This window comes from Carlito syrichta, unplaced genomic scaffold (genome assembly GCF_000164805.1).
Source record: "Carlito syrichta isolate Samal-C Ts95f unplaced genomic scaffold, Tarsius_syrichta-2.0.1 Scaffold311662, whole genome shotgun sequence".
NCBI classification, from domain to species: domain Eukaryota; kingdom Metazoa; phylum Chordata; class Mammalia; order Primates; family Tarsiidae; genus Carlito; species Carlito syrichta.
This window is the reverse complement of record NW_007255758.1, coordinates 63,500-87,287: the sequence shown is the minus strand read 5'-3', so window position 1 is coordinate 87,287 and position 23,788 is coordinate 63,500. Positions and strand designations below refer to the sequence as shown.

The following is a 23,788-nucleotide window of genomic DNA, read 5'->3' as shown; positions in this document are numbered from 1 at the left end:
GGGAGGGGAGGGAGGGGAGGAGAAGAGGAAGAAGGGGGAAGTAGAAGGGGAGGAGAAGAGGGGAGGAGGAAGGAGGGGAATGAGGAAGGGGATGGGGGAGAGGGGAGGGGGAGGAGGGGAAGAAGAGGGAGGAGAGGAGGAGAACAGGGAGAAAGAGGAAGGGAGGAGGGGAGGGGAAGAAGGAGGAGGGCAAGAAGAGGGAGGGAGAAGAGAAGGGGAGGAGGAGAAAGAGGATGTTGAGCAGGGAGCAGGGGAAGAGAAGCAGAAGAGGAGAAGGGGAGGAGGGAAGAAAGGGGGGAGAGAGAAAGAAGGAAGGAGAAAAGGAGGAGAGGAAGGCAAGGAGGAGGGAGGAGGAAGGCAAACCGGAGGGGGAGGAGGGCCTTCCCCCACCCTCTCTCGCGCCCTCCCCACCGCACCTGCCAGAGGTAAGCAAAGCAGAAGAGCATCCAGACAAGGGGCAGCCACAGCCCGTTGATGAAGAGGAGGCTCTCGCTCAGCCGCTGCACATCCACTGACACCAGGTTGACCACGTCGCCCACTGCGCTGACCTTCCTGGAGCCGCTGGACAGGGCCAGGACCTGGGCGGTGGGAGGAAGCAGACCTGACGCGGGCCGGAGGCCTGGGGAGGCTGGCTTCTTCATCACAGCCTCAGTTCCAGCATCTGCACAGTGCGTGGGAAGATCTCCTAAGCCAACCTCTCAGGGCTGCTGTGAGAACCAGGAGGGGGGACGATGAAACCCTCAGAAGCCCTGCAGCCCTGGGGCCATCAGAGTCACATCCCAGAAACATGGGCTTGCTGCTTGCGAGGATGACGGTGGTGATGGTGGTCCCCCAGCGGGGCGCTGTGGGGCAGGAAGCTTCATGCTGGCTTGTGATGCTCCCAGTCATGGCATCATTTATTCACTCTAAAGTCCCCTGGGGAATGTACCCTCTGTTTTTGTATCACTAAGGAAAATATTTCCAATATAATGAAGACATGTGAGAGACATCTCAATTTCAGAAGTGTTAAAAAGGAAAAAAATAAGTTTAAAAAATGAGGCCAGTGCAGAGGCTCATGCCTGTAATCCCAGCACTTTGAGAGGCCGAGGCAGGAGGATCCCTTGAGCTCAGGAGTTTGAAACCAGCCTGGGCGACATGGTGAGACCTCTCTCTGCAAAAAATAAAATAAATAAAATAAAATTTTATTTACACACGCCTGTACTTCCAGCTACTCGGGAGGTTGAGGTGGGAGCATCACCTGAGCCCAGGAAGTCGAGGCTGCGGTGACCCTGACTAAAAAAAAAAAAAAAAAAAAAGAGTGAGAGAGAGAGATTAGAATCAACGAAGTGTACAATTACTAACTCTATTTTACATCTAAGGAAACTGAGGCTCAGAGAAGTCAAGCAGCTTGCCCCAAGTCAGAGGACCTGTCAGTGCCTACGCTGGGAGTGGGGCTAGACATATCATGTACCTCCCCAACACCAACTGAGTCTCTGGCAGACTCAAATCTGCCCTAACCCCAGGGTCACAGTGGACCCCTTCTAGCCTGTTGAAGACTAAGTTCTACATGCAATTCTCTCTCTGCTGACGGTGTGACAGAGTGAAGGAGTGAGCCAGGAATGACTGAGTAGAGTGAATTGCCTGAGCCCGTGGGTTCGAGACTCGCCCGGACAACTTGGCGAGACCTCATCTCTACAATAAATCAAAAAATTAGCCGGGTGTGGTAGCGCACGCCTATAGTTCCAGCGACTTGGAAGGCTGAGGCAGAATGATCGCTGGAGCCCAGCAGGTCGAGGCTGTGGTGGCCGGAAGCAGCCACTGCACTCCAGTCTGGGTGACAGAGTGAGACTCCAACTAAAAAAAAAAAAAAAGACATTCTCCACTTGGCAAGCCTTTACGGAGCACCTACTATGTGCCTACTGCTGAGCTGGGTGCTGAGAGTGCTGGAAGGGGTGGGTTTGCTCTCCTGGGACTGGAGTTTGAGCTGGGAGCAGACTCCATAAAGATCTAGAATTCATCCTAGAGCAGCCCAGAGGTTAGAGGAGGGTTCTAAGCCCATCAGAAGGTCAAAGCCCCCCTCCCTGCAGGCAGCAGCAGGAAGAGCAGTGTCCAGTCTTCCTCTTGGGCTCACAGAAACGTCTGGACTCTCAAGCCAGACAGGGCACACCCAGCTCTGGCATGCTCAGTCAGGAGGCCGAGGTAACCCTCTGGTAGGCTGCACGGAGCCCTCCTCTGCTAGGTGACAGCTCAGGCAGGATGGGAAGGGACAAGAATTCCCGCAATGGGAGAAGCCCAAAGCTATGACTTCCCACAAGCAGTCACATTCACTCCCAGAATTCCAGGCCAGATGCAGTTTGCCAATGAGTCAAGGGGCATTTGGACCACAAGCTGAGCTTTCTGGGAACACAACTGACAGGCCCCCCTTATCCCCCACTTAATCTTTTCTCCTTGTGGGGGAACAAGTGAAGCCAATTAGATGAGGAAGAGTAGAAAGGGTACCCAGGCCTTGAGGTGAGGGTTCCCGGCATGTATGAGGAGCTAAAAGGAGGTCCATGTGGCTGGAGGAGGGTGAGCACGGGAGGAGAAGGGGTGTGTGTGATGGGATGATGTCAGAGAGGTCCCAGGGTCAGATCACTCAAGGTCTTACAGAAATAACTAAGGAAGTGAGAATGTCATGTGAATGCCTTTGAATAAGTAAGGATTGAATGGTTCTCAGTCACTGGTGACATCACTCCCAGCTCAAGTGATGTTGCCCTTCTTGACTGGGAAGGCCTGCAGCTGTCCCCTGGGGCTCACCTTTCTGTACACCAGGCCAGTGATGGCTGTCCGCAGCCTCATCTGTAGCACCTTGAGTCTGTACATATGCTGCTGCTCGAACAGTGTTTGCAGGCAGGCCACGAGGGACATCAGTGCAGCGAGGAGGTAACCCTTCCAGGCAGGGGCCCGGGGGTCGCCGATAAACTCCAGGAAGAGGCTTGCAGGGAGGGAGGAAGAAGGTGAGGCTGGTGAGAGGAGGTGCTTGTGGGTGTCGCCTTTGCCCAGACCAGGCCAGGTGTGGAGGGTCAGCCCATGTGGTTGACTTTTTGCAAAAATGGCCACAGTCACTTCCCCCCACCCTCATTCATGTTCCTTTCCACTGTGACTCTGTAGTCCCTGAGAACAAGAGGAGGAACTTTTGTTGACATGGGCTGAACTGTGTCTCCACAGAATTTCTCTGTTGAAGCCCCAAACCCTGGAGCTTCAGAACGTGACTGTGTTTGGAGATAAGGCCTCTAAAGCGGTGATTAAGTTCAAACGAGGCCTGCGGGGTGGGACCTCAAGCCATCTGACTCATGTCTTTATAAGAAGAGGTGATGTGGACACACAAGGAGGTGCCAGGGTGCACGCAAGGGAGAGACCGCATGAGGCCATCTGCAAGCCAGGGAGGGAGGCCCCAGGAGACACCAGGCTGCAGACACTTGATCTTGGACTTCCAGCCTCCAGAGCCATGACAAGACATGCTTCTGTTGCATAAACCGCCTAGTCTGTGGTCTTTTGTCATGGCAGCCCCAGCAGATGAATCCTGGAACCTGGGCTGGCCACACAGCTTGCTTTGATCAACAGGACATGGTAGAGGTGGTCTCATGCCAGCTATGAGCCCAGGGCTCAGGAAAAAATGTGTCTTTGCTCTGTTTCTTGGAGCCCTCTCAAGCAGTCATGTGAACAAGCCCGAGCTGGCCTTTTGGAGGATGGGAACCCTCTCAGAGCAGAGACAGCCACCCCAGTGGCCCTAGCCACAGACACACACATGAACCCAGCCGAGAGAAGAAAAATCGCACAGCTGAGCCCAGTCCCAACTGCTGACCCACACTGCCTTGAGCTAAATAAATGCCTGTGCTTTAAAGCCACTCACTTATGGGGCATTTTACAGCAAATGTTAACTGATAGGTGAGAGCTCACTGATTTGTCCTCCTGGGGTCAGTCACTTTCTCATTAGCCTTTTCCCTTGCTGTGTCCATCTCACCCACCAGGTCCTGAGCACCAGATATACAGGCAGAGGCAGGGAGAGTCAAAGTCCCCAGACCTCAGAAAGGTTCCGTCAAAGGGACCACCAGCCGTAGCAAGGCACTGAGGCCTGGACCCACCTGAGCAGTTTAGGAATGATGAACCTAAAGACATCACTGATGACAAGGTTGAGGGTCCCCAGGAGAAAGGGAGCACGGAAAACCTGCCAGATGGCTCTCAGCAATAGGCCCCGCTGGCTCTCTTCTGGCTGGAGGAAGCGCTCTGTCTCCCGGGCCTCCACACCTCTGCCTTCTTTTCTTTTCAGTGCTGTTGCCTTGGCGTGCCTTAGGGGAGAGGAGAGATGGGGACTGGGTCCTGTTTTTGCTCCCAGCTGCCAGCAACAGGACCCATTATGAAAGGATTATTTTCTCAACAAGGGGGTGGGTGGGTGTGGAGCCAGCCTGTTCCCTACCCTCTTCTTCCTTGTCACCCTGAATCTACTTATGAGACAGAAACCAGGGTAGAGGCTTGCCAGGCGTGGTGGCATCTGCCTGTTGTCCTAGCTACTCAGGAGGCTGAGAGGGGAGGATCGCTTGAGCCTGAGAGTTGGAGGCTACAGTGAGCTGAGGTCACACCACTGCACTCTAGCCTGGGCGACAGAGCAAGACCCCATCTCTACAAAAAAATTTAAAACTTTGCTGGACAAGGTGAGGCCTATAGTCCCAGCTACTTAGTAGGCCGAGGCAGGAGGATTGCTTGAGCCCAGGGGTGGGAGGCTGCAGAGCTGTGGTCGCGCCACTGCACTTCAGCCTGGGCAACATAGCAAGACCCTGTCTCTATAAATAAATAAATAAGAAGTGAGGCAGCGGGGTGGTGGTGGTGGTAAGGTAGGGGCAGGGCAGGAGGGCAGCCATGAGGCCCTGGGGACAGCCATGGGGATGCACCCATATTGGGCACCTACTGTGAGCTGGCACTCCTTAGTCCTAAGACCTCGGCAGGCCAGGTTTTGTCCCCATTTCACAGATGAGGAAACTGAGGCTCAGAGAGGGGAACTTGTCCAAGGGCACACAGCTGAGAAGGAAGAGGACTGTGACTTGAGCCCAGATCTCTGCCTCCAAATCCCATGCATTTTTCCATCATGATGTTGCTGCCTTTAGGAAGAACAGTCTCCTCTCCCCTCCACACACACAACCAGTCAGCCCTTATGTGGTTCTGGACTGGCTGAGAACTAGTTTAGTGGATTTTGTTGTTTATTTACTTAGAAACAGGGGTCTTCCTATGTTGCCCAGGCTGGTCTCGAACTCTTGGCCTCAAGCAATCCTCCTGCCTTAGTCTCCCAAAGTGCCAGGGTCACAGGAGTGAGTCATCACCTGGCTGAGAACTGGTTTAAAATGGTTGAGGATCATGGTGGATGTCCATGGCCCTGGTGCTCTGGGTGAACTCACAGCTGAAGCTCAGATAGCCTCAAAAAATAGGATCCTGGTCCTTGGTGGTAACCAGGGCCATAGGGAGGAGCTAAGGTGAGGAAGGGAGTGAAGGGTTGGGGGCAGCCCAGGACCCCTCCTGGGGCAGGTGGGCCCTTGGCCTGCAGGAGAGACTTGGGTGATGCAGCTGTTGACAGCCGGATGCTGTGTGGTCTTGGGCACACTGCTGCCCTCTCTGTGTGAAGGGATGAGGCTGGCCCACTCTGAGGCCCTTCTGCTCTGACCAGTTCTTTCAGTCCCCACTTATAGATCCCTGATCAGCCCTTCACTCATTGACTTCCCTCTGCTGGGTGAGAGTGTTATCAGGCTCCCCATTTTATGGAAAGGGCACTGAGGTTCTGAGAGGTGGTGGCAGCTGCCTGAGGTCACACAGCGAGCGCTGAGCAGGGATTCAAGCCCAAATCCTGAAGCATGGTTCACACAGTGCCTCCTAGTGACCCCCACGGGGTCCCCTAACCCTCACCATAAAAAAGGGAAGAAAAAAAAATCTCTGCACTCAGGTGGCCAGACCCTTGCGAACAAGGCCAAGGCCAAGGCCCCTGGCTCTCATCCCCGGCCCAGCTCTGTTTAGTTTGGCATCTGAGGAAGGTCGTGGCTTGGCACCATCACTGAGTGGGTGTGGCCTGCTGCTCACAGACACTTTGGCATTGGGGCCAAGCCAAGAGGATGTCTCCTCCCTGCAGGGGCTGTCACTGCCCCCTCCCTGTGGGATCCCGCTGAGCTCACTGCCTTCAGACATTGTCTTACTTCTCCAGCCCTTGTCTTACTCCTCTTGTTAGAAGCCTGGGAGGGCAGTCTTGGCCTGTGTTTCCCACCTGGACGCCCCAGCACCTAGTCCGACTCCCACACGTAGTAGGGGCTCCGCAGACACTTGTCAGATGAAGGGGACAAACAGATGGAATATGTGTGCCAAGTACTTAACAAGAATGCTTAGCCCATAGGGTTATAAAGATGGATGAGAAGGAGGGAGGAGGAGGGGAGGAGAGAGGAGGGGGCAGAGGGAAGAGAGGAGGAAGGAGGGAGGAAGAGAGAAGAGAAGGGAACGAAGGTGGGAGGGGGAGGGAGGAAGGAGAGGAAGAGAGAAGGGGGAAGGGGAGGAAAGGAAGAGGGAGGGAGGGAAGTGGGAGTGAGGGAGGAGGGAGGAGGAGAGAAGGGGAGGAGGGAAGAAAGGAACAAGGAAGAAAAGGAGGTAGGAGGGAGAGAGAAGAGAGGGGAGAAGGAGGGAAGGTGGGAGCAGGGAGAAAAGGAAGAGGGAGGGAGGGAGGTGAGAGTGAGGGAGGAGGGGAGGAAGAGAGGAGGGAGGGAGAGAGGGAGCACACCTTGTGAACCGATTTGGACAGCAGGTGGCTGGTTTGTCATCCTCTCAGGACGATGTCCTCTCCTCAGTAGTTGCAAAATATTTCAGAAATAAAACCAAAGTTCTCTCTGTGTGCAATCAGTTGGCTCAGAGGTGACTGAGCTGGTTTTTGTATAACCTGTCTTGTCTCTTTCTGTCAATTGCTTATGGGAGGACTCTCAAACTGTTTTGGGGAATGTTTCTGCCTTTTAGCTCCAGTATTGGGTGACCTATGATTTATTTTCTTTTTTTAGAGATGGGATCTTGCTCTGTTGTTCAGACTGGAGTGCAGTGGCACAAGCATAGCTCACTGCAGCCTCAAACTCATGGGCTTAAGTGATCCTTCTGCCTCAGCCTCCTGAGTAGCTGGAACAACACATGTGCACCACTGCACCCGGCTAATTTAAATTTTTGTTTGTTTGTTTGTAGAGACAGGGGTCTCACCATGTTGCCCAGGCTGGTCTTAAACTCCTGGCCTCAAGGAATTCTTTTGCCATGGCCTCCCAAAGCACTGGGATTGCAGGCATGAGCCACCATGCCTGGCCAATATTCATGCTGGTTGAAGAGGCCAGGAGTTGGGAGAGTGAACTCTTTGGAGTGGACTCTGTCACTTCTGTGAAATCACATAAGAGTGGAGGGCAGGCCAGCAGGACATGCCTGGGGTAAAAGAGGGAGCTGGTGTTCTGGTTTGCTCACAGTACTTGCCTTCTTTGGTAAAACATACTCTCTTCCTTTGGGAAGCAGCCTCCCCTTCTCCTCTGTGGTTCTGAAGGGACCACTCACCATGGGACCTGCTCCCTGGACAAAGGATTGGCCCCTGGTAGTCACATGACTCAAGATAGGCCAATCAGAAGCTTTCTTGGGATTTTCTATAGGTATAATAGGAGAGAGAGGCTCTCAATCGGCTGGGCTTGGTGAACTGGCATGATAAGAGATAGGCCTTGTGGAAGGACCAACACAAAACTGGGCGATGAAGAGAAAGAATCCTGACATTACATGAGATCCTGGATCCAGCCATACAGGACAAAATCATCTTAGTGATGTGAGCTTATGGGCTCACTCTTTCTCTCTCTTCTCTCTCCCTACCCTTCTTCGAATCTGTGGGATTCATCCATCTGTAGCAACCACTACAGCATCCCAGAGTATGCAGGGGAGCTTTATATATCTTTCTACAGAGCTAACTTACTTTTTTTGTGCTATCTCTGAAACGTGAAGGTCTAGGGAGATTAAGCAATGTGTCCAAGGTCATCAGCTGCTCGATGGCAGAGCAGCATTTAACCCACTTTTATCTATGCTGAAGGTTCGTTTCTCCAGACCAGAGGCTCCACAGAAGTTTCCAGAGATGCCACAGAGGGCAAGAGCAAGGCAGTGTGGGCAACCCTGAAGATCTTGAAATACTCTAATAACGAATATTATTTGAGCTCTTACCACTTTAGAAGGATCTTCCATATATCATCTTTATCATCCCCATGAACTATGAGTAGGGGTGAATGACATTCCCATTGGCCAGAGCAGAAAACAGAGGACAAGGAAACTAATTACTCAGGCTACGTTACAAGGGAGTAGTTGCCTGCATGTCATGGGCCACCCAATCCTCCATCCCCGGTCTTAAAAGACTCCTTTGTTTCCTGCCAGTCATCCACCATGAAGGCATCTTTCTGGGGGCCTTGGAGGGCCCCTAGTTGTCAGAACCTGCAAAGCATTCTGGGAGAATCTGTATCCTAGGCCTGATCAGTTGCCACTTAGTGGGATCAGCTAGAAGGCAGGGGAGTAAGACAACAGGGCCCTGGTGGTGTCAGGGGCTGGGTTGTGTCTGGAGCTGGACTGGCCAGGTGATGAGCCTTCCTGATAGGCATATCAGGGTGGGCCCCGTCCTCCAAACTCACCGTAGGACTGCACGACGTGTCCTTGTCCATTCCCTTTCTAACCGGGAAACAAGTTCTTCTGAGGAGTTTTCTCTCCCAAGCGACCAGAGGTCTTCTGGGCACAGTGGCCTCCTGTGTCCCCTCCAGACCAGCCTGCAAAAGAGGATCACCAGGGCATGCTCCTCCTGCCATTTCCCCTGTGAGATCCTGACCTCACAGGCTGTGTGACCCTGGGTAAGTCACTTCACCTCTCTATACTTTCTGCTGGGCCCTCCTTCCATTTGTGAGGAACTTTTCAGATTGCAAAGTTTGTCTCACATAATTCTCACAGGAGCACAAATGGTAGGTTACTATGATTATTAAGTGCAAATTGACACTTTATAACTGCATAAATGTATGGAGAGTAGATTATTATTGACCCATTTAACAGATGAAGAAAAAAATAGAGACTCAGAGGGACTAAGTGAGACTGTGAAAGAGTAAATGATTTAACCAAGGAACAGCTTCTCCTGGGCTCAAGTGATCCTCCTGCCCCAGCCTCCCAAGTAGCTGTGACTACAGGTATGCACCACTGCACCTGGCTAATTAAAATTTAGGAGTCCAAGGTGCAAAACTGTCATTCATGAAGAAACCTGAACTCCTCCCTCACCTTCAAATGCCCCCCTCTCCTCCTCATCCACTGTTCTAGCCACCTGGCCTCAGGACCTTTGCATGTTTGTGTCACTCTACTTAAAATTATTTTCCCACCACTCCTCACCCGACCATTTCTTTCTTTCCCTCCTGACTTTCATTTCCTCTCTCCCTCCCTGCCTTCCTTCTTTCAGACAGGGTATTGCTCTGCCACCCAAGTTGGAGTGCAGTGTTGCAATCATAGCTCACTGTAGCCTTGACCTCCTGTCCTCAAGTGATCCACCTGCCTCAGCCTCCCAAGTGGCTGGGACTACAGGCATGCATGACTATGCCTGGTTAATTTTTTTATTTATTTAGCAATCCTCATACCTCAGCCTCCCAAAATGCTGGATGATAGAAGCCACCATGCCCAGCCCCTGAGCCTCTTCTTGACAACACTTGTTGCAAGTATGATTCTCACTTTTTCAGCCTAATAATTGATTTAGTATCTTTCTCCTCACTGGATGGAGGCCCCATGGGCAGAGGTAGCACACGCCCTGTCCTCCTTCTTCTGTATTCTCACGTAGCACAGGGTGGGAGATTTGTCAAATGAAGCCTCTTACCAGTTCTGTGACCTTGGACAAGTCACTGCCCATCAATCGACCTCCACAGTCTCACCTTAAAATGAGAGCATTTCTCATCGCATGGACTTGTATGAGATCATGGTGGCTGGCACACACAAGCGAAATTAACTCCTATGAAAGGACTACAGTAGCAGGGGCACAAATTTCTTATCAGGTCTCCTTAATCTTTCCAATGACACCAAGGAGGTCTTCCTTGGAGCTGGGCTTTGACTCTTCTCTAAATCCTGTCAAGTTCCTTTCTCTAACACAGCAAACGTGGGAAATCTGCCTTTCTGATCTAGAAATCGCTCATGTTGCCGGAAATTATTTTGGACTACTCCTACATGGCAAGTGACGCTATAGATTTTTCTATTTTGGCAGTGAGAGGTTTCCTTTTAAAAAACATTAAGTAAATAGAATGCAGGTGATGCCCCAAGATGACAAAACCCAAGAAGAATGGTCCACAAACGTCTACATTTGCAGCTGGGTATGGTGGCTCTTGCCTGGCACTTTGGAAGGCTGAGGCAGGAGGACCACTTGAGGTCAGGAGTTCAAGAACAGTCTGGGCAACATAGCGAGATACCGCCCTTTGACCAAAAATAAAAATAAAAATAAAAAATTAGCCAGGCATAGTCCCAGCTTTTTGGGAGGCTAAGGCAGGAGGATGGCTTGAGCCCAGGAGGTCGAGGCTGCAGTGAGTAATGGTGGTGCTACTGTACTCCAGACTGGGCAATGAAGCAAGACTCTGCCTCCAAAAAAAAAAAAAAAAACCTAAGTTTGGGAAGCAGGGGACTAGACTCCCTGTAGAGCTGTATAAGATACTTCTAGAAGCTCTTTCTATCAGTTTCAAATATCCAAAGCCTCATGTTCTTCATTTATTTATAGACACTCGCACTCATTATGGGCCAGGCCCTGTTCTAAGTGCTTCACAAACTCATCTCATTTAATCCTCACAAACTCTATGAGGTAGGTACTATCCTTATTCGCATTTTGCAGGAGTGGAGACTCAAGCACAGAAAGGTTAAGTAGCTTGCCCAAGGCCGCATAGGCAGGAAATAGTGGGGCTGCGATTCAAATCCACTGTGGTCTGACTACGTAGTTAGGAGGGGGCCCGGGAGGTGGACTTGTCCTCAGAGCCCATTGGGTGATGCTAGAAACACAACCATCTTCTTTATCTGCCTGGAACCCTCCAAGGAGTAGACACTGGTCCTTTAACTCCTCACATCTGGTGCTTAGCACACAGTAGGTACTTACTGAGTGTTGGTGGGATGACCAAAGTCAAGTAAGGAATGTAATTTTATGGAGTGCCTGCTATGCATAAACAGTAGGCACTTTCCATCTCATGAAAGTAGAATGGTTCCTATTTTACAGAGAGGAAAATTGAGACTCCAGGTGTTTGTGACATGGCCCGCTAAGGGTTCAAACCCAGATCTCACTTCAGTGAGTGGAGGGGGCAGGATGCGGGTGGCAGACATGCAGAACACCGAGAAGTGAGAGGCTGGGATGGAGAAAATCTGGTCAGCCTTTATAAGCCTGGAGGGAACCTCACAGGTAAAGAGCTGTGGTGGGAATTAGAGTGGCAAACACAGGTGGAGAGCTCCACCTTGCCCCTTTCTGCCACTTTACTTACCCAGAAACCCACCAGAACACAGCCTTGGAGGGGAAGGAGGCCCCAGTCTCTGGGCAGGGATTCTGCAACAGTCAAAAGATGGGAAGGGGAGGTCTTAGTCTTTATCCTATGGTGAGTATGTGACAGGGGGAACCCAGGGCAGGAAGATGGATGAACTGATCGCAGTCTTAGCACTGCAAGTACACACTGAAGTGCTCTGTCTCCTTGCCAGAGGCAAATGCCAGTGGGCGTGGTGCTTCCTACCAGGCAGGGCAAAAGGAATTGGGCCCCAGGATCAACGGTGTCCACAAGGCAAAAACTAACAGTTACTCCAAAAAATAACTGTGGTGATACCGAAACCAAGTTCTCAAAACAAGGACCCTGCATAACAAAGATAACAAGGTCCTCAGCAATATCTCTCATGAATTGTGTTCTGTGGTTCTGTCAGGTGCTCCAGAAAAACTGCACAAATCTGCACTCTTCACCGATAAGGTCTGAAGGTGCCCATTTCACTGCTACTTTGCTGTCACAGCTTGTTATCACCTTTTAAGTTTTTTTTGACATTCTGGTAGGCAAAAGAAAGTCCAATCATAGTAGTAACTAGATTGTACAAGCATTTCTGAGCACCTTTTAGATGATTTCAGATCAGTCTCTTCCTCGATGAATCTTTTCCTGATTTTCCAGACGGCTTCAGTGTTACTTGTAAACTCTTTTTTTTTTTTTTTGAGTTGGAGTCTCACTCTGTCACCCAGACTGGAGTGCAGTGGCTGCTCCCGGCCACTGCAGCCTCGACCTGCTGGGCTCCGGCAATCCTTCCGCCTCAGCCTTCCCAGTAGCTGGAACTACAGGCGCGCGCTCCCACGCCCGGCTCATTTTGATTTATTCTAGAGACGAGGTCTCGCCCAGTTGCCCGGGCGGGGCTCGAACCCGTGGACTCAGGCCATCCACTCACCTCAGCCTCCCAAAGGCGCGGGATTACAGGCTGAGCCACCGAGCCCGGCACTTGTAAACTCTTGTGGAACGTGACATTTTCCTACAGAGCACATACCCCTGGTGGAATTTTCCACGCATCTGTGTACTTATGTGACTGATTCTTAGCCATATGAGGACAGGACTCTATCTGCTTGTTCACCCTAGATCCTTAACACTTCACCAGAGCACAGAGTAGGATTCAGTAAACTACTGCCTACAGGCCAAATCTGGCCCATGTCCTGTTTCTGCAAATAAAGTTGTATTGGAACACAGCCATGCTCATTTGTTGACATGTTAATCATGGCTGCTCTTGTGCTATAATGCCAGAGTTGTTTAGTTACCATAGAGATTATTGTAAGGCAAAAGTCAGATGATGTACAGAAGAGACTCTGCCAGCTCGTGGCATAGAGCAGATACATAATACACATTTTGCTGAAGGGCTGACTGAGCTAAAAGTTAAAGACCTTTGGTCACCTGGGTAGAGTGAGACCTGGATGGAGCAGAAACACAGGAGGCCCCAGGCTGGGGACCTGACGACTTACAGACTGTTGGGGGTCCTTAGGGAAGAAGGGGGGTTGATCTGCCAGGCAGGACAGCGCAAACTGTGCCACCACCAGAGTCAGGCATAGGTAGGTGGACAGGTGGCGGACAGGGTCACTCTGGAAGCCCTGCGGGAGAGAAAGTGGAGTCCCACTGAGTGTGGGTGGAAAGGAGTAAGCCATGAGGAGTGAGGCAGAGGAGACTGCCCAGAGAGGAGGCAAAGTTGGGGCTGCCCAGGGTTTCTGATGCTGGGGCAGTGCCCAGGCAGGAGACCAGGACTGCAATGCTTGAAAGCCAGAGCCCTGGCATTCCTGGTTGTCCCAGTTTCCAAACCCCTGACGGACGTGTGTTCTGTCTGCACTGAGGGCAGGCCAGGGCTGTGTCTGGGATTTACCCTTAGTAGGGTGAAGACGGGCCACAGTTGCTGGGACAGTGAGATGAAGGGACACTTTTCCTTTTCCTTGTTCCTTTCTCTATCCCAGCTGCCACCCCAATCTCCCACCGCTCCCTCTTGGCCAGCGTTCTCTGACTTGGGGAGAAGGGAACTGGTTTTGTTGAGTGTTTGCTCTGTCCTGGGCATGTGCAGCCTTCTTTCCAGGCACAGTCTCTGTAGGGCCCCACTCTGCTGGGTTTACTTGGTCCCTTTTACTCCTGGGGAAACTGAGGCTCAGAGGAGTGACAGAGCCTTGCTGCAGCTCACACAGAGGATCTGACCCAACTCATGAGTGTTTGCTGCCACATTCCATTGCTTTTGTACCCACTGCCCTGCCTTCTGGTCGTGACACCCTACTTTTCTTTCCCTGTGCTCAGGAGTGTGGTTTGTGCAGATCTGACTCTGCTCCAGGGGCAGGTGGGTGATGGCAGTAAGTACATTCCAGTCCCCTGGCCACAGTTGATGGGGTCAGGAATGGATGCAGGGCTTGTGCTTGGCTGGTGAGAGTTGGACCCATCGGGAGACTCCACCAGGTTTGCTCTGTGATGGGACATACACCTGGAGATATTGGTGACTCTTCTTGCCAACCCACTGGAGAATGAAGCCAATAAAGGCAGAGCCAAGAGACTGACATGGGGACCTGCTGGTGGTACCTGAATGCCTGAATCAGTGATGCTGGAGAGATTCCATGGATATGAGCTAATAAGTACATGAGCTGGCCAGTGTGGCTCATGCCTGTAATCCCAACACTCTGGGAGGCTGAGATGGAAGGATTGCTTGAGCCCAGGAGTTCCAGACCAGCCTGGGCAACATAGTGAGACCTCATCTCTACAAAAAGTCAAAAACATTCTCCAGACATGGTGGCATGCACCTGTTGTCCCAGCTACTCAGGAGGCTGAGGCAGGAGGATTGCCTGAGTCCAGGAAGTTGAGGCTATGGTGAGCTGTGATTGTGCCACTGCACTTAGCCTGGGCAACAGAGTGAGACCACGACTCAGAAAAAAAAAAAAAACAAACCACACACACACACACACACACACACACACACAAAGATACAAACAAACCAAAAAAACTCACAAGCTAATAAATTCCCTGTGACTTTTTCTTTTCCTTAAGCTAGTGTGAGTTGAATTTTTTTTGCTTAAAACAAGAGCCCTAGTTTTGTTTTGTTTTTCAGTTGGAGTCTTACTCTGCTTACTCTGTTGCCCAGGCTGGAGGGTAGTGGCCTGCTCATGGCCACCACATCCTCTACTTGCTGGGTTCAGGTGATTCTTCTGTCTCAGCCTTCCAAGCAGCTGGAAACTACAGGTGCATGCCACCACATCCAGCTAATTTTTTTATTTATTGTAGAGACAAGGTCTCGTCAAGTTGCCCAGACTGGTCTCAAACCCCTGGGCTCAGGCAATCCTCTCACCTCCACCTCCCAAAGTTCTGGGATTACAGGTGTGAGTCATCTCACCAGCCAAGAGCCCTAGTTTTAAATTACAATTTTTCTAATAGATTTTGTGTTCTCTCTCTCTTTTTTGGCAACTAGTAGACAATCTGATGTTCCAATTATACTAATTATACCTTAACTTAACTGCCATTTTCTCCATGGTCTCTATGAGAAAGTTTGTTCTGACTTTGGGCGAGATGTCCTTGGACACTGCCCTCCAGAGCTGTGTGACCCCGAGGGAGTCATTTTGCTCTCCTTGCCTTAGCTGCCTCATCTTTAAAATGGATCTGTTAGAATCCACCACTGAGTGCCACTGTGAGACTCCAAGGCCATGCACATTGCCACAGTGCTGTATGCATGGGTGGAACTTCAGAGCTTGTGTGGTTTCAGGATTATTGTTTCTATGCTGGGTCCAAACAGCTGATTGATAAACCCACCTTTTCATAAATTAGTGGAGGGTCTGTGGAATTTTTCCTTATAATTTCAAAGGTCACTCTTGAGAAAAAAAAAAAATATATATATATGTGCTAGGCTAGGTGCAGTGGTTCATACTTGTAATCCTAGTATTTTGGGAGGCCGAGGCAGAGGATTGCTTGAGCCCAGGAATTCAAGACCAGCCTGGGTGATATAGTGAGACCTCATCTCTACAAAAAATAAAACATAAAAAAATTAGCCAGGTGTGGTGGCACGTGCCTGTGGTCCCAACTACTCGAGAGGCTGTGGTGGAAGGATCACCTGAGCCCAGGAGATTGAGGCTGTGGTGATCATCATGATCATGCCACTGCACTCCCGCCTGGGTGACAGAGTGATGTTCTGACAAAAACAAACAAACAAAAACTGTTCTGGGCTGTGCATGGTGGCTCATGCCTGTAATGCCAGCACTTTGTGAGGCTGAGGACAGAGGATAACTTGAAGCCAGGAGTTCAAGACCAGTCTGGACAACACAGTGAGATCCTGTTTCTACGATTATTAAAAAATTAAAAATTAAAAAAAATTAAAATCTGTCCTTAAGGACAAGAAGATGTTTCTCTACCTTCTTCTTTAAGAGCAAAATGGAAGAAACTTGTCTGGCTGCAAATGTAGACCTGTAACCTGCTGCAGCCTGATGGTCAGTTTCAAGACCACTCCCTCTCCCAGAGGCCTGGGCTGACTCCCCTCATCCCCCTCACTCACTCCCCTCACCCCCCAACCTTGGGCATTTGGCAAGATCTTGGAGACATTTTGAGTTGCTGCAACTGGGGGCTGGTGTGCTCCTGGCATCCAGTGGGTAGAAGCCAGAGAAGCTGCTCAACAACCCACAATGCACAGGACTGTTTTACCCACACACCCACTCCCCAACAGAGAATCATCCAGCCAAAACAGCAATAAAGCTGATGCTGAGAAAACCCAGTCTAGACTCTTTTTCTCTTTGCAGAGAAAATTACCCATTGTCTCTCCTAATATGGAAATGCTGCTTCTCAGACTGGGCAACAGAAATATGGGCAGGTGTGCAAAATGAGTGTGTAAATATGGGGAAGGGTGAGTGCGTGGGATAAGGGGAAATGTGTGTTTATGTAGGGCAGGAGTGCATGCATGTGTATCTGTGTCTGGGTGGTACATGTGTGATGCATGAATGGGGCATAGAAGTGTGTGCCTGTGTGCAAGTGGAGTGTGTGATGTGGATGTGTAAGACAATGGGAAACTGTTAATAAAGAATGCATGGGGGCTGAACATGGTAGCTCACGCCTGTAATCCCAGCACTTGGGGAGGCTGAGGTGGGAGGACTGCTTGAGCTCAGGAGTTTGAGGCCAGCCTGGGCAACATAGCAAGACCCTGTCTCTACAAAAATTCACGCCTATAATACCAGCTACTTGGGAGGCTGAGGCGGAAGGATCACTTGAGCCCAGGAGGATGAGGCTGCAGTGAGCCAGGATTGTGCCACTGCACTCCAGCCTGGGTGAGAAAGTGAGACCTTGACTCAAAAAAAAAAGTATGGCGTGATGAGTACTTACAGGTACAGGAGTACGTTTTGTGTATCAGAACCTGAGTGACTGGCCTGTGTGTGTGTCTCTGCAGAAAACAAGGAATGTGTGGGAAAAGGAAGAGAAAGGAAGGGGGAATTCAAGGCCTGCAGCCACCAGGTTGGTTTCCTCCATGGCCCAGGCCCCGCTTACCCCTCCCGAGGCCTGCTGGGCAGCGCTGGTCGCTGGCAGGAGAAGGCAGAGCAGCCAGTACCCGAACAGCACCCCAGATGCCTGGACTCCTTTCTTTCTCTCGGCATGAATCAGGAACACGGCAAAGCTCTGGGCAGGAGAGTCAGGATGAGATCCTTAGGAGGGTGGGAGGGGGCAGGAGTCCCTTCCCCTCATTCTCCACCAAGGCAGGACCAGGCCAGGCTCCAGCCTGAGAGCGTCATTACCATCGTGGTAAGCCACACTGTAGGGTGAATGAGGAATTCGGGGGCCTCTGGCACTCCCTGCTGGATTTTCCAAAGAGCCACAGACACGCTGGAGGTGCACAGGACTATGAGGGCGATCCCAAGCACCTGAGGAGAAGGGCTTAGATGAGGCTGGGGGTGATAACGAAAGTCGCAGCACACCGGGGGTGACCCCACATCCAGCATCCCACTGGGACCCTGTGGTGAACCAATGTCGCAAGTCAGCAGTGTGTACAGGTGAATGACACAGCAGAGATATTGCAGATCAGTCCTGCCTTGTAAATGATGCACAACAAGGACTTGAGCCAACCCAGTGTTTTCCAAAATGCAGGAGGTGCCCCAAGAGCACACATGGGGAGATGTCTTTAGGTATCAAGAAGTGGCAGGATGGCTGGGCATGGTGGCTCATGCCTGCAATCTCTGCACTTTGGGAGGTTGAGGTGGGAAGATGGCTTGAGTCCAGAAGTTAGAAACCAGCCTGGACACCATAGCAAAACCTCGTCTCTACCAAAAAAAATTAGCTGGGCGTGGTGGTACACACCTGTAGTCACAGTTACTTGGGAGGCTGAGGCACGAGGATCACCCGAGCCTAGGAAGTCGAGGTTGCAGTAAGCTGTGATCTTGCCACTGTACCACTGTACTCCAATAAAGCCTGGGCAACTTAGTGAGACTTGGACTCAAAAAAAAAAAAAGAAAAAGAAAATGGCAAGATAGCCACATGTGGTGGCTCACACCTGTAATCCCAGCACTTTGGGAGGCTGAGGCAGGAGGATTGCTTGAGTTTAGGAGTTTGAGACCTGCCTGAGCAATATAAAAAGATGTCTTTACCAAAAAATTAACCAGGTGTGATGGTACACACTTGTTGTTCCAGCTACTTGGGAGGCAGAGACAGGAGGATCACTGAGCCCAGGAGGTTGAGGCTGCAGTGAGCAGTGATCTTGCCACTGCACTCCAGCAACACAGTAAGTCCCTGAATCAAAAATAAAAAAATAAAAGAAATGGCCAGAAATGAAATGCACTCATCAGGTGAAAATGCTATCCCCTCTCCAAGTCATTTCAATCCTTGTTGTGAAACCAAGGAGAAACTCTGTTGGGCCAGTAAGTTCCTAGGGTCTCTCTAATACATAATGGTCTCTCTTTTGGCTAAGAGTAAGGGAGAAGTGAGAGAGCATGTCTATACTGGCAAGAATGTCAGAGCAAGACACACTGGAGGAATTGTTGAAAATAACTCAATTAGTCTAAAGCAGAAGTTAGCAAACCACTACCCACAGGCCAGGTTTGGCCTGCTGCCTGTTTTTGTATGGGCTGTGAGCTAAGAATGGCTTTTACATTTTTCAATCATTGAAAAAAAAAATCAAAAGAAGCATAATAGGTTATAGTATGTGAAATTACATGTAATTCAAATTTCAGTGACTACAAATAAAGTTTTATTGAAACACAGTCATGCCTATAGTTATGGTGACTTCCATGCTGCAGTGGCAGATGGGAGTATTTGGAAGGGAGCCTTCAGGGCCTACAGAGCCCCAAATACCTGGGCTTTTAAGTTTGCCAACCCCTGGATTGGTGGTAGGCAGTAATGCGAAAATTAGCTACAAGATACGGGAATGAATGAACTTTGAAGAACATTCTCATAGGAGCTTAGAGGGGGAAGGGTGAGTGGAAAGACTCGCACTTTGGAATGCCAGGGTTTATTTAACATGTTAAAATAAATATACAACAATTGGAAAAACTGGTCTATAATACTGCCAGTGGAGAAACATACAAAAAAAAAATTTAAAGAGTTTCAGCCTAGTGTGCTGGAAAGTGCCAGGTTAGTTATAAATTGTCCAGGAACCTGTCAGTGCCTGTATGTGTTGTTTGAGTACACATGGATTTTTTTTCTTTTTTTTGAGTAGGGGGGTCTCACTGTGTAGCCCAGGCTGGAGTGCAGTGGCACAATCACGGTTCACCACAGCCTCAAACTCCTGGGCTTAGGCGATCCTCCAGTCTCAGTCTCCCAAGTAGTTGGGACTACAGGAATGAACCACCACACCCAGCTAATTTTTAAATTTTTTTGTAGAGATGAGGTCTCACCATGTTGCCTAGGCTGGTCTGGAACTCCTGGGCACAAGCAGCCGTCCTGCCTCAGCCTCCCAAAGTGCTGAGATTACAGGCGCAAGCCACTGCACCCAGCTTGTGTGGATTTTCATAATTACAAAATCTGTTTGGAGGGCCTTTGTTCCCCCTGAGTCTACCTCTGAAGCCTTTCTAGTATTGCTCTGTTTCAGTAACAGGCTTCCTTCTTGTCTCCACCCTTGTGCTCCATGACAGAGGAATGTCTACTTTGGGTCTCCGCCAGGTTCCAGTTTGTCCCCACCACCCCCCATTGTCTGGTTCCAGACTTCCAGGGGCGGTGCCTACCATTTTGGCTTTGAACAGAAGGGACATCCGGAGGTAGCCCCGGCCATGGCGGTGAATGGAGAGGAGATGGATGGGACCAAGCACCCAGAGGTACATAGGGGGTACCCAGACCCCTGCTGTTCTCAGGAAGCACAAGTTCAGCAAGTGGGCGGCGGCAGGTTCCTGCTCTGTCTGGTTCCAGGCCTGTGGGAATACCAGGGGGCATGCCAATATTGATCTAACATGCTAAAATAGCCCTTACAATGGTACCATGCGGGCTTCCCAAACTCACCTGCCCAGGAGGCCAGGCAACTTTTTGGACTCCTAACATTTACACAGAAATGTGCCAAGCACTCTTTGGAATACCTAATAATTCTCAACCCCATTCATCCTAACATCAACCCTACCAGGTAGATGCAAGTATCATACTGATTGGGCAGATGATGAGGCCCAGAGAGGTTGAGCAACTTGGCTGACATCACCCAGTTGGAAAGTGATAGTGCTGGGATTTGAATGCAAGGAGTTGAGTCCTGGAGTCTGGGAGATCTGGGCTGCAGAATCAGTGCACAGATTGTCACTTAATCCTTTTAACAACTCTAGAAGTTAGGTACTACTGTCTATATTTCACAAACCAGTAAACTGAGGCACCCAGAGGGGAACTGTCTCCTTCAGGCTCACAAATCTTGTTTAACAGGTGGTTTTGATCTATGTTTTGTTTGTTTGTTTGTTTATTTGTTTTTGAGTCAGAGTCTAACTCTGTCGCCCAGGCTGGAGTGTAGTGGCAGGATCATAGCTCACAGTGGCAGCCTCTGCCTCCTGGGTTCAGGTGATCCTCCCATCTCAGCATCCTGAGTAGCTGGAACGACAGGCAGGCACCATCATGCCTGGCTTACTTTTAATTTTGTGTGTGTGTGTGTGTGTGTGTGTGTGTGTGTGTAGAGACGAGGTCTTGCTATGATGCCCAGGCTGGTCTCCAACTCCTGGGCTCAAGCAATTCTCTAGCCTCAGCCTCTCAAAGTGCTGGGATTACAGGCGTGACCCACTATACCCACCTGCTCTGTGGTTTTTATCTCAGCAGGTCTGCAGGCCCTGTCTAACCCTAGGAGAAATGTGAAGTTTAGTGGACACTGCCTCCTCAATTCTTTCTCCCTTGTGTTTTGACTCCAGCTGGTTCCGCAGCTCACCAGCTTTGTAGACTTTACCCTCTCTGTGCCTCAGTTTCCTTCCTTGCCAAAGGAGAGAACCTAAGGCTTGTGTTAAATGGATCAATAGCAGTCAAGCACACAGCACAATGCTGGGCTCAGAGGAAGCCCTCAGTTAAGCCAGCTATTGTTACAGCCTCCCCCCCCCCCCCCCCCCGCCGGGCTGAACGCTGGGAGTTTGCAAATCTCCATGACCTTTGCTAAGAGGGACAGGTGGAGAAGCCAGAGTGGTAAGGGCCCTCTGGCGGCGGGAAGGGCTTGGGGGACACACTAGCGTTATGCAAATACTGGGGTCAAAGGCCCCAGTAGCTGGGAGGCCTGGGGGGTCCCTCAAACAGAGCTGGGCTCCTGCGACAGCTTGGTGAAAGGGGTCCAACACGCTGCTGTTAGGGGGTCAGAGCCGGTCTTCCCCATTTCCAGGGTCAGGAATTTGAGGGCGTCTCTTCTCCCCAGAATTGCAGCCCGAGAGCTCCTGGAAAAGGAGAGTGGGGGGGGATGGGAGTCACTCACCCCCGGGCCCGCGCAGGGTTCTCCGGGTGCGGCCATTGGCGCCGTCAGTCGGTCCCAGCGTCCGTCTGTCGGTCGGTCTAGGGCAGCCTCCTCTGCCCAGTTCCCCGCTTAGGGAAGGGCCGGCCAGCTGGTAGGACCAGGAGGGCAAGGTCCAGCGTGTGTTGGGGGTGGGGCATGGAGAGGTGAAACGAGGCAAGGTGGGAAGTGGGGGTGCTCAGAGAGGATCCTCGAAAGAGCAGGGCCCTCCTTATAGTTCCCTCATCTCAAATTTCTGAACACTTTGGACTCGGCAGTTCCAGGAATTTGTCCTCCTGCCTCAGACTCCTGAGTCGCTAGGACTACAGGTACACGCCATGTCCGGCTAATTTTTTAATTTTTAATTTTTAATTTTTGTAGAGATGAGGGCTCCCTATGTTGCCAAGGCTGGTCTCGAACTCCTGGGCTCAAGCGATCCTCTTGCCTCGGCCTCCCAAAGTACTGGGATTATGGGTGTGAGCCGACACACCCAGCCTCTTTTTCAGTTTCTTTCCTGCTGCCATGCATGTGTCCCTTTCAAAATAAGAATGAAAAACTCAGCCCTTTCAGACAGACAAGCACAGATGCTCAATTTGGGCAAAGAATTAAAGCCTTCTGTACTCACCAAGCTGCTCTGTGAATTCTTGGGGCCTTGTTTTCTTCTTTTAATCCCTCTTCCTGTTGGGCCTCCAGACCATATTTTCCCCAGTCTTTATTGGGTGTCTCCAACTCGGGTCTGGGGCCCGGGGGCCCCCCTTCAGCTCTTCTCCTGAGTCTTCTGGAAGAGCAGGGATTCAAAAAACCCAAGGGTCTTTCTCAAAGCTGAGTGTGGCAGGTCTACTGTTTCGGTGAAAATCATGTCTGTTTTATCTGAGGTGATTTCAGTGAATGCTGATGGAAATTATGGGGAGGCCAAAGCCTCCTTCCCTGTAAGCTACTCCCCTGATCCCAGAATTGGCATTGCCACAGTCACAGTCCTGGTGTTTTATTTCTTTGTATATCTGAAGATGAATTGGAGGAAATGGTCAGGAAATCAGGAAGAAGACAGAAGACATCAATTGACTGAGCCAAGAGCAGGACTTGGGGATCCCAACTCCTACTTTCTAGCTCTCTGAATAGCCTGTGGTTGTGTGCAGGGAGTGCTAGACAAGTTCCTTTCCCTCTCTGCCCCCCACCCCATTCTGTAAAATGACAAGGTTTCAAGGTCAGCATTTCCTAATTGGTAATTTTCAATCCCATGGTGATTGGGTAAAAGTCATCTATTTCAAATGTGGTTATAAAGAACAAACCCAAATAAATAGACTAATTATTTAAATGTTTCTCATTACAATTGAATAGTTGAGAATCTCACTGTATTTGAGTAAAAGCAGAGTTAGAAACTGAGATCAGAGCTCAGCACTGTGGCTCATGCCTGTAATCTCAGCACTTTGGGAGGCAGGTGTGAGAGGATTGCCTGAGCCCAGGGGTTCAAGACCAGCCTGGGCAACTTGGCGAGACCTCGTCTCTACAAAAAATAAAAAAATTAGCCAGATGTAGTGGCATGTGCCTGTAGTTTCAGTTACTTGAGAGGCTGAGGTGAAAGAATTACCTGAGCTCAGGAGGTCAAGGTTGCAGTGAGCTGTGATTGTGCCAGTGCACTCCAGCCCAAATCAAAAAAGAAAAAGAAATCAGATGTGCTTATGATTGTGAATCTGCTTGTATCATTCTCTTGTAGCCACTCTGAAGGTTTTGACTATCCTGTAGTTTAAACTTAGTTGTATATTGCTTAAGTTTTAGCCACAATGCAAATTGCAATGGGAAATCTTGTCTTACCTTGTTATTTAGAAACAAAAAATAAAAGCTATTAAAATAAAGCACTAGTTTTCCTTAGGAACAAAACAGAAGAGTTCCAAATATCAAATCAGAAAAGCAGTTTTGAGCGTGTGTGTGTGTATTTTGATGCGATGATGGTAATTAAATTCGGTATACATTATAGTATGCATTCAATCTTGGGACAAAATACAACATGCTGGTATTTGAACTTGTTTCCAGGGGAATTATACTTCATCTCACAGAGATAATTAAAAGTAAACTGTATGCACCTTAATTATGGGGAAAGTGCATATATTTGTTTCTATATATGTTATTAGAGCAAGTATTAAAATAAAATTTAAATACCTTGTTTAATAAGCTGCACTTAACATATGTTTTGCTTAAAAAAACCGTACTGATCATTTATTGTGGAAAAATGCACCAACCTATACAAATTCCCAAAGGGTTTTCTTTTCTTTCTTTCCAGTTCTTTTTCCATCCTTCCTTCCTCTTCCTTCCTCCCTCCTTCTCTTTCCCCTCTCCCTCCCTCCCTCTCTCTCTCTCTTTCTCTCTTTCCTTCTTCCTTCCTTCCTTCCTTCTCTCCCTC

General features: G+C 49.9%; 1 protein-coding gene across 1 annotated transcript in view; it reads right to left on the bottom strand.

Annotated features, from left to right (window-relative positions):
• Nucleotides 1-21,458, bottom strand: part of ABCC6 (ATP binding cassette subfamily C member 6) — a 69,303-nt gene extending 47,845 nt beyond the window's left edge. Inside the window, exons 1-10 of the mRNA XM_008068912.1 lie at nucleotides 21,376-21,458; nucleotides 19,685-19,867; nucleotides 17,267-17,392; nucleotides 17,022-17,150; nucleotides 13,004-13,129; nucleotides 11,511-11,572; nucleotides 8,670-8,801; nucleotides 4,104-4,307; nucleotides 2,776-2,953; nucleotides 417-578 (exon numbers count right to left, since the gene is read on the bottom strand). Coding sequence (XP_008067103.1) covers nucleotides 417-578; nucleotides 2,776-2,953; nucleotides 4,104-4,307; nucleotides 8,670-8,801; nucleotides 11,511-11,572; nucleotides 13,004-13,129; nucleotides 17,022-17,150; nucleotides 17,267-17,392; nucleotides 19,685-19,867; nucleotides 21,376-21,411 — 1,338 coding nt within the window. The 5' untranslated portion in view covers nucleotides 21,412-21,458. The remainder of the gene's footprint in view (nucleotides 1-416; nucleotides 579-2,775; nucleotides 2,954-4,103; nucleotides 4,308-8,669; nucleotides 8,802-11,510; nucleotides 11,573-13,003; nucleotides 13,130-17,021; nucleotides 17,151-17,266; nucleotides 17,393-19,684; nucleotides 19,868-21,375) is intronic.
• Between the last annotated feature and the right edge of the window lie 2,330 nt (nucleotides 21,459-23,788).